Source organism: Artemia franciscana, unplaced genomic scaffold (assembly GCF_032884065.1).
Source record: "Artemia franciscana unplaced genomic scaffold, ASM3288406v1 PGA_scaffold_67, whole genome shotgun sequence".
Classification (NCBI taxonomy): domain Eukaryota; kingdom Metazoa; phylum Arthropoda; class Branchiopoda; order Anostraca; family Artemiidae; genus Artemia; species Artemia franciscana.
In genome coordinates this window covers 36,717-47,395 of record NW_027062705.1, presented here as the reverse complement: position 1 = coordinate 47,395, position 10,679 = coordinate 36,717, and the positions used below count along the sequence as shown (strand labels likewise).

Here is a 10,679-nt window from a genome sequence, read left to right as displayed (position 1 = left end):
CAGAAAATAAGAATTTCCAAAATGACTCGAAGCATAGAAACTTGTTTTGCTGGGTTTGGGAATAAATCAAGCAAATGTTTGCAAAAAGAGAATTAAGATACCTAATAAGGTGGGAAGATTTTTTTCAAACGCTTTAAATCAATCTAATGTGATTCATTTTAATTTGTCCAAATTAAAATACGTGGTGAATTTAAAAATGAAGTGTTGTCTCTTCTTTTGCAGGTTTTAAAACTTAATAATGGACGAAAACGACACTACTGAGAGTAACGATGTAGGAAAAATATTAGAACTTCATCGCCCATCCTTCATCCTTGACTGTCCTCCTGCAGTAGCAAGTGCTCCATACAGGCTACTCCATCGTCTAGATTTAAATTTTTGTGATTCTTCTGATGGTGAAGAGGAAGACTTTTTTTCTCAAGTGGAAGAGACAAGCAGCTCAACAAATGTGGATATTTCCAAACTTCTTGGCATTTATTCACCTAAAGATAATATCAACATTATAAGACTTCTTCTTGAATCGAGATATGCTATTCCAATATGTAACACAGAAATTATACAGTTACTTAGGATTACGCAAAGACTTGAGGATGATGAGTTCCTCGCGGAAGATCTAAAGCTTCCACGAATTGCTATAATAAGCCAAGTAAAGAAATTCCAGAGCAGTGCTGGAAGAATTATGGAAGAAATTTTTAATTTGAAAACCTCTTTTAAAACCGTCGAGACATCAGGTATAGAGATTGGTCAAGGCTTAATCTGTCTTGAAAACAAGAAAAAGGAAAGTAAAAAGGTTATTGTCATTAACATTCAGGGGAATTTTGAGCAATATTGGAAAATTTTGACTGATTTTGCTGATTATTTAGTCGTTGAGGATGAATATGATTCTGAACCTGATGCTGATGATTACATATTCGTTGGGAATGAATTTTTATCGCAATCTGGTAGACCGTCTCCTTTTATTCGCAAATTTTCTAATGAAGTATCTGTACCGAAATTTATCACTGTTTGGATCCCTAGCTTCTCAAAAGTTCAGAAAATTTCAGATTATCGTCCCTTTTGTCTTATTGAAGGATCTTTGGATTATTTCATTAATATGCAAAGGCGTCGTCAATTAATCGAGATATGTCGTGAAGCAGCACTTCACCAAACACCGCTGCATTCGTATTTTTCTTCTGATGGACAGATCAGAGAGAAAATGGATATTTTGCAGAAAGTGTACTTGGACGTTTCTAAGATGAATGGCATAGAAGAATACCTGCCAAAATTTCTTTTGCTACAAAAAAGTTTTACAAAAGAAGGTGCATTACAAGAATAAATGAATGAGTTGAAATGTATCAGTGAGAACGCTGAGCGTCATGAGATCCAAGAGAAAATACTTGAAGAACATAATTTTCGATTCGGTCATTGCTCTAAAACTGATTCTCTTATCACATTTTTTTTGGAAGGAATTCAAAGGAATAATATAGATGAGACTGTGCTTTATTTCCATGTTCTTGATAATGCAATCGCAAATAATATTCAAAACTCAGAAATTATGGCTCAACTATTACAAGAACTTCAGGAAAAGACAAGCAAATTTTCAGAAGGCCTACAACTTTCAGTAATGGATTCTAAGCGCGGAGAACAAGTAGAATTAAGCAGAAAAGAGTTGACTGTTGCAAAAAAGAAATGGAATAACGCTGCTCTTTCCCTTCGTCATTTATGGAGAGAAATTTCATTGTTATATTCGTCGGGAAATAGAGAGGAATTTGAGGATTTGCCAAAACGGGCAGCTTTTTACTTAATAGCAGGAGAAACCTTGGAGCTTTATGACGGAGATGCAAATATGCTAAACGTTGAGTGGATTTCTGCTATTTTCAAAGACTTGGAATCGTTGCTACCAAAAAAAAGAGTTTTCGTATTGTCTGTTTTGGGAGTACAAAGCAATGGAAAATCAACATTGCTGAATACTATGTTTGGCATTCGACTCCCAACCAGTATTGGCCAGTGCACGAGAGGCCTTACAATGACTCTTGTGAAAACAGTAGAGAGACAAGAGTATGACTATGTTATGATTTTTGATACAGAAGGCCTTCGATCACCAAAGGATAAAGGTTTTCCTGGTAGTGTTAAACGGGATAATAAAATTGCAACTCTATCTATTTTACCATCGAATGCAACTATTCTTGTTATTAATGGGGAAGATGACAATACTTTGAAGGATATTCTGCCTGTTGTTACGTTAGCCTATAAAGGCTCTAGGCTAGCGGGAGAAAGAGAGGGTATACTTAGCTGCAAAATTTTTGCAGCTTACAGCCAGGTAAAAACTGATGGGAAGAATCTAAATAAGCTTCAAAACATATTTACCCAGCTTTCGACTACCCTTGTAGAATCTTTTGCAAAAACAAATTCTTTTAAGGATCTAGAGGGGCATACAACACTTAAATTTTCAAAGATGCTAACTAGCATGCAAGACATACAGGTTTTTGGCTGCAATTCTAAAGGTAACCCTCCCTTTGATGTTCCAAATGTAGATTTTAGTCAGCAATTAGTTGAATTCAGGGAACATATTCACAAACAGGTTGTCAGCCAATCGGGATGGAATGCCCGTGAATTTTCAAGTCTTGAAAATTACTTACATTTAGTATGGGACTGCTTGAAAAATTCGAACTTTGATCTTTCTTTTGAAACAGTCATTGAGAGACACGCTTACACTGAATTAGAAAATAAGTATCAGAATCTTAGGAACACATATTATGACGAGTACGAGCACCAGTTTAATCTTCTAAAAGACAAATATAAAGAAGATTCTTCTCTAGCAGAAAAAAAACCACTGAATCTCCAAGAGATTCATGTAATTGTTGAAGGTCTTGAACTGAAAATGAAGCCCCAAAGTGACAAATTTGAGGAAGAAACAAACCTTATGTTTGAAGGAAAACAAAACCAAAAGTGGAAAATAGAATTTTCAAAAAAAGTTCGTAACACAATTTCTTTGACAACCAGCCAATGGCGTCATAAATTGGATGTTGTCTTGCGAAATCAGCTTATGTTTGGTGTAAAAGTTAAAGAGTATCAAAAAGAAATGAGAGATAACATATCTAAAGAATTTAGAGCACAGAGCATGAAAACAAAAACTGAGGCAGAGATAATCAACTTGTTTTGTAGCATTTTTAATGGCATTGTAGAAAAGGCTAAAAAGGAGAACAGCCCTCTGAATGTCAAAGATGAAGTTTTGACCGCTTACAGAAGTAATTCAACAATTGTAAGCCTCGGAATTGATCTCTTGTGTGAAAATGATAAAACATCCTCATGGGAAAAAATCTGGGACGGAACTAGAAACAAAGCGACGAGTTTAATCGATGCTACTGTTGACTGGTTTAAACATGGAAGAACCAATGAGAATCCTATTGAAAAAATGGTAGTTCCCATAGTAATCAGGGTAGCAAATGGAAAAAAATACTATTGTGATGCAGTTGTACACACTGTAATACAAGATATCGAAACCTTTATTGGGAGGCGTGATGAAAAGATAAATAAAGCTGAAAGAAAACGGATTCACCGGGTTGCATACGATCTTCTTGTAGATATCTTTACTGATATTCAGGAAAAGTGGGAGCAGAAGAATTCCATTTACGTGCGTTTTAGGTCAATGAAGATGCCTATGCAGCACTATTGCCTGAATGTTGTTAAGGGTTTGAAGGATCTAGACCTAATGGCATCTAGCCTCGAAGAGGTTTTTTCAAAACACCTTGCAAAAGCATTTGAAAGTGAAGTAAATGAGATCGTAATAACTAACTTAAGAAAAAAACGTTGGCCTCGGTCACCAAAATATGTACATAACCATATGGATTTATATCTGATAGAAGAAGTCGAACCCAAAGGTATCAATGAAATATTAAAGCTAATTAAACAAAACTCCGTCGAGTTGAAAAAGCTTACTACTAGCAGATTGGTCAGCTGGGAAGTTGATTTTGTGCTTGGACATTTTACATGGGAAAACTTCAAAGTCCCTTCTAGTATTAGTTTGAGAAATGCATATCACAGTGTGTCTGAGGATGATGAAACCAAATCTTTTCATTTTTGCAACCTCTTCAAATCTTTCCGAAACTTTAAAAGCACATATTTTGCTCACGAACTGGAGAGAGAAATGGATGCACTCTTTTGGACAGGATTAGAACAAATGTCCAAGGAATTTGAATTAAGGCACATCGATTTCATTGTCAATAAATTGAATGCAACTGCTACATCTGTAAACAAAAACTCAATTGTAAATTCCGTTTTAGTACAACTCAAGGACAGTCCACTTTTTGATGCAGGTTTTTGCACATCCTGTGAAAAAAATTGCCCTCTCTGTAAAAGCTTTTGCTTCCTTGAGCTTTTTCACGACGGCCGTCATGATACTTTTCACCAACCAATGGGCTTAACAGGTTGGAGATTCAGAGGAATTGATATGTTGACTGACTATGAGTGTAACAACAGTCCTGTTGATCAGCATTACTTTTATCACGGAACAGAAAAACGATTTGCTGACTTCTCTAAGGACTTCAGCACTTGGCACCAACCAGATAGAACTCTACTTGTTTCTGAGTATCGACAGTATTTAATCCGGAAGTATAACAAAGAGATTGCGATATATTACAAAGTAAACCCTTCTGACAGCTTAGGTCCACCTGAAAAATTGGATTTTGTCAAGAGCAAAATTAAAAGAAAAATTGATTTCCACCAAGATTTTCCAAGCAAGAACTAAGTAAAAGGACTTCCTGTCAGCTTGTTGGGTCTTCAATATTCGCCAAATAACCACAGAAGCAATATTCAATATTCGACAAAATAATTACTGAGGCAAATTAAATCTTTATCATTGTATAATCTATAGTATCAGTAGTATTAGTAGTAACAATTTTTGTGCACTGTTTAACTAATTAAAAGATCATAATATCTGGGAAAACGGCAACAGATATAAAATAGGTTGAATTTTGACTTCAGCTATAAGAATAGTTACTATGGGTTAATTTTTCTGAAGATGCTCAGGTGACTGGATTTAATCCAATTCAAATACTTTGTAAGTAAATATTTCTAGGTTTATTTAATCTTTTCAGTTTTTTGGCATAGACGCTTTCCACCACCCCTCTCCGAACCGGAACCTCTCCCTTCCCTAAGTATAGATAGACATCCTTATTTTGAATTTGTTAAATAGGTTTTGCTGATTTAAAAAAAAGGTCATATTTTTGCTACAGCCTGTGCTATAATCAACAAAGACATGGTTGACTATTATTCGGTAAAGTGTATTTATTGTACATAGCTGAAAGTATTTTCACTGGTAATTGTAAACTGAAAAGCAACTTTGATATTTCTTAGAAAATTTCCCAGTTAAATCCAAATAGAAAGGCAGAATTTCTCAAATAAGGAAATGCATTCCACATATTTTTTGCAATTTTGAAATTATAACTGACATCATACTACAAGAAAATAGAAAATTTTATCCAAGAGAAATTATCATAAAGAAGGATACACCTTTCACAAGCAGGGACAAATTCCTCTGTTTGTTATCAAAGCTGCAAGTTTTTATTTTTACAGATTGAGCTTAAACTCATCGTTCTTAAGATAATTACATAACATTTCAGGGCCGTTTTACTGTCAGGTACTTATTCTGAGTATCGCACAGCATCGACAATGAAAACATTTATTAGAGTACGTCAAACAAACAAAAATTTATAATTGTAATCTACGAATTGTCGTGCGAAATTAAGTAGAATCAAAAACCCAAATTCTTCATGAGACTCAACAACAGTATTTAACTATGATTTTAATTAAGACATCCTTAGTTTTTTCTGAAACAACGCAAAATGTTCAAGATATTAACCTAGTAATGGCATTTTTTTCTGACACAATTTGAATCAAACAGTTCGTGGTAACGAACTGTAGTAAGGAGCGACCCGGCTCAATAGTAACCAACACTCTAAAAAATTGAATTTTGATATCAATAGCTACATCAAAAGAATCGCATTTTAATGCTAATTTTGAATATATAAGTTTCATCAAGTTTAGTTTTACCCATCAAAAGTTACGAGCCTGAAAAGATTTGCCTTATTTAGGAAAATAGGAGGAAACACCCCTTAAAAGTAGTAGGATCTTAACGAAAATGAAACCATCAGATTCAGCGTATAAGAGAACCCTACTGTAGAAGTTTCAAGCTCCTATCTACAAAAATGTGGAATTTTGTATTTTTTGCCAGAAGACAAATCACGGGTGCGTGTTTATTTGTTTGTTTTTTTTTTCCCAGGGGTCATCGTATCGACCAAGTGGTCCTATAATGTCGCATGAGGGCTCATTATAACGGAAATGAAAAGTTCTAGTGCCCTTTTTAAGTGACCAAAAAAATTGGAGGGCTCTAGCCCCCCTCCCACGCTCATTTTCCCCAAAGTCAACGAATCAAAATTTTGAGATAGCCATTTTGTTCAGCATAGTCAAAAACCATAACAACTATGTCTTTGGGGATGGCTTACTCCCCCACAATCCCCGGGGGAGGGGCTGCAAGTTACAAACTTTGACCAGTGTTTACATATAGTAATGGTTATTGGGAAGTGTACAGACGTTTTCAGGGGGATTTTATTTTGTTTGGGGATGGGGCTGAGGAGAGGGGGCTATGTTGGAGGATCTTTCCTTGGAGGAATCTGTCATGGGGGAAGAAAAATTCAATGAAAAGGGCGCAGGATTCTCTAGCATTACTATTAGAAAACAATGAAAAATAAACATGAAAACGTTTTTCAAATGAAAGGAAGAAGTAGCATTGAAACTTAAAACGAACAGAGATTATTACTTATATGAGGGGTTCTAAAAATACTTTAGCATAAAGAGCGAGGTATTTAGGAGGAGATAAATACCTTGCTCTTCATGCTAAAGTATTTTTAGTAATTTCAACTATTTATTCTACGGCCTTTCTGATTCAGGGGTCATTCTTAAGGAATTGGGACAAAACTTACGATTTAGTGTAAAGAGCGAGGTATTAACGAGGGTACAAATCCCCTCGTATACATAATAAAAATATAAGGTTACGAAAGTTTGTTACGTAAGTTAATTCTTAAGTTACGTGTATTTTTTACTAATAAAAACGTTCGTTAAAAAATTAAAAGTTCTAGTTGCCTTTTTAAGTAACCGAAAAATTGGAGGGCAACTAGGCCTCCTTCTCCATCCCTTATTTCTCAAAATCGTCTGATCAAAACTAAGAGAAAGCCATTTGGCCAAAAAAAGAATTAATATACAAATTTCATTTTAATAATTTATGTGCGGAGAGCCAAAACCAAACATGCATTAATTCAAAAACGCTCAGAAGTTAAATAAAAAAAACTAATTTTCTTAGCTGAAAGTAAGGAGCGACATTAAAACTTAAAACGAACAGAAATTACTCCGTATATGAAATGGGTTGTCCTCTCCGCAATCCCTCGCTCTTTACGCTAAAGTTTGACTCTTTGCCACAATTCTACTTTTTAAAACAATTAAAAGCTTTAGCGTAAAGAGCGAGGGATTGCGGAGGGAACAACCCATTTCATATACGGAGTAATTTCTGTTCGTTTTAAGTTTTAATGTCGCTCCTTACTTTCAGCTAAAAAATTAGTTTTTTTATTTAATTCTAGTTTAGCTCAATGATAACATTAATGAACTTATAAACGCGAATATGCCACTCAGTGATTGTTTCAATGCATGTCGATGTATAGAATTCCTTGGTAGATTCACTTATATTGGTAGTACTATTAGTAAATATGGTGGGAGCAGTGAATATCTTAAAAGGAGAATAGCCAAGTTTCAGGGTGTTTTTATTCAGTTGAAAAAAAGTTTGGAAGAATAAGAGGATAAGTCTGCGAACCAAGATTAGAATATTGGAAGCTACAGTGCCGACTGTGGTCAAATATGGTTCTTAAGTATGGGCACTCCAAAACAGAGGAAGATTTGCTTGATGTTTTTCTGAGAAATTAACTACTGATTATTTTGGTTAACCGGCTGACTAGCCTTATTTCAAACAGTAGGATGTACAAAAAGTAGTCCAATACCGCTTTCTAGGGCTATAATGAGAAAAGGGTTGAGATGGCCAGGGCTTTTTTCGTGGACGAAGGATGACAGATTACCGAAGATTGTCTTTTTCAGCCAACCGTTTAGAGCTAAACGGAAAGCAGGTAGTCCGTGGTTGGTGTGGAAGGATGTCGTAATGAAAGATTTCAGGGAAATGGGAACTTCCTGAGAAGTTGTAAAGAGGAAGACTTTGAATAGATTAGGATATTCGTGCGGAGGAGCGTGCGTAGCTGTGTTTGCCTCCGGCATCCTAGTGCTACAGTGAGTTGTAAGACGAGAACTTGAAAATGGTGATCCAAAAGCCGAATACCCTTCGACAATGCCTTTTCATTTAGTTTTAAAGCAAAATTCAGTTTTAATGCATAATGGACAGATTGCATTTTTTTTTGGGGGGGGGGGATATATTTCCCATATCCTTAGAGATATTGTTACTGGAACGTTCTACTATTCTGAACAAAATTGTTGTCTCAAAATGATGACTGGGTGTATTTTGAAAATGAATGGGCTAGGGAAAAGGGCTGCTTGCCCTCCGATCTCTTTTACTCTTAAAAAGGGTGCTAGAACTTTTGATTTTCAATCAAATTAGCTTATTTAAAAGTTTCACTGATATGTACAGCTATTTTAGAGTGATGCTGCCTATGATATCACTTATAAGCTATTTTGAAAACCTGCATACAATTTGTTGTTTAATTGACCCCCCCCCCCTCCTAAACGTTCCCTAAAACATTCATCTTAATATCCTTAGCCTCAAGTTGCAGCAACTGTAGTGAATTTGGGTGGTTCTTGAGTTATTGCTTTGTCACTCTTTTGTAAGTCAACATGCTCATAGTTTGTTTTGATTTAGTTTAACATCCACCAACGTGATTCTTAAAAGTTTCACTTTAATACCCTTAGCTGGAGTAGTAACAATAGTTGTAGCAGCATTACTAGCAGTGTGCACATTACAGCTTTGGTCTTTTCAACAAACGCTGAAAGTTTCAACTTAAAAACATCAACTATTCTTGACAACCTGTGTAGATTTAGTGTATTTTGACTTAGTTCCATTCAGTTTCCATATATAGAAACTGAAGTGCGAATTAAGGTAATTAAGGTAATATCCTTAGTTTTGATAACAGTAGTAGCAGTAGTAGCATTGGGATTAATAGTAGTAGCCTTAGCTTTAGTGGCAGTAGTATAAGCAGAAGTAGTAATAATAGTAACAGTTGTAGTAGCAGATGCATTAGCATTAGGTTGCACATATTTTCTTTTTGGTTAATTCAACATCCTCTACAACAACCCCTGTTAGTTTCAACTTCTGATACCTAAATCAATTCTTGAGATACGCTCTTTTGACAACGTGCATACAAATAGTGTCTTTTAATTTAGTTCAGATTTCCCCTCAATATTGTAAATAGAGTAGTGTGGTATTACTAGTCACAGTGGTTGTAGTGTTATTGGTAGCATGCAAATATTGTCTAATAGATCATTTCTTATATCATTTCCTGAAAGTTTCAAATTAATATAATTAATCATTCCTGAGTTACGCCCTTTATACAATCCGTATAGATGTAACGTTCTTTGACTTAGTTCAACACTCCCCTCAACATTTTATTCAGGATGAAGGACCTAAATGTCCTTCGTCTTCTTGGAAAGTAACGTTGCAACATGAATGCCTTTCCCAATAACCTACGATTTGTTAGCAATGAACGAATTGCCTAACTTACAGCCCTCGCCCTGAAGACTGTTGTTAGTTTGAAATCCCCAAAGACATAATTACTGGAACTTTCAAAAATACTTAATAAAATAACTCTCTTAAATTCTGATCGGGCGTGTTTTGGAAAATGATAGGCTTTGAGGGGAGAGGGCTGATTACCTTTTAACTTTTAACTCTTAAAAAGAGCACTGGAACTTCCAACTTCCAATCCAATGAGCCCCATGCGATCCAAGGTTTTTACGACCACCCGTTCCGTAAAAATCTTATATGTCTCGGAGAATAGCTTACAACCTTTGCCCTTAGGCCTTTAGTGCTTTGTCTGCCCTGAAGACTTTGTTATATGTTGTTCGGACTATTGGTAACAAAATGGTTATCTCACAATTTCGATCGAATGAGCTTGGGAAAAAAGGGTGTCAGAAAGGGGATGTTCCTCCATCACGCTTGACTCTTAAAAGGGAACTCGAACTCTAAATGTCCAATCAAATGAGACTTCTCAAATATTCACAAAACCACCCCTTCCATAGGAAATCTTACATGCCCCCAGAGTATAACATACAACCCTTAACCTGTACTTTCGGGGTTTGTGTCAACCACAAAGGTCTTTTGCGATTTTTGCCCTATTTAAAAAAAAACAGCTATCTTGAAATTTCTACCAGATGTATTTGGGGAAACTACAGCTTAGGGGTGATTGCCTTACGAACACTTCGACTCCTACAAAGGGTATTATAACTTCTGACTTTAAATCCAATGAACACCCTCCGAAGTTTATGCGACTGCTGTTTCTATAGAACCTTAGATGTCCCCCGGGCATAAATTATAACCCTTACCCTGAGGAATTTTGGGGGATTATGATCCTCAAAGACACAAGTTCCAGACTTTTCAACGGCACTGAACAAGACGGCTGTCTCAAAACTCCGATCTGAAGTGTTCGAAGAAATTATTTGTG

General features: G+C 35.7%; 1 protein-coding gene across 1 annotated transcript; it reads left to right on the top strand.

Moving 5' to 3' along the window:
* The first annotated feature begins 1,312 nt into the window (after positions 1 to 1,312).
* On the top strand, positions 1,313 to 4,723 carry LOC136042134 (uncharacterized). The gene has a single exon (XM_065727052.1). It carries the CDS (start codon positions 1,313 to 1,315, stop codon positions 4,721 to 4,723), a length of 3,411 nt encoding a protein of 1,136 aa, XP_065583124.1.
* Positions 4,724 to 10,679: the final 5,956 nt, after the last annotated feature.

What these genes read in the sequence shown, in the direction of transcription:
- LOC136042134 (XM_065727052.1), top strand. Translation starts at nt 1,313, where the DNA reads ATGAATGAGTTGAAATGTATCAGTGAGAACGCTGAGCGTCATGAGATC.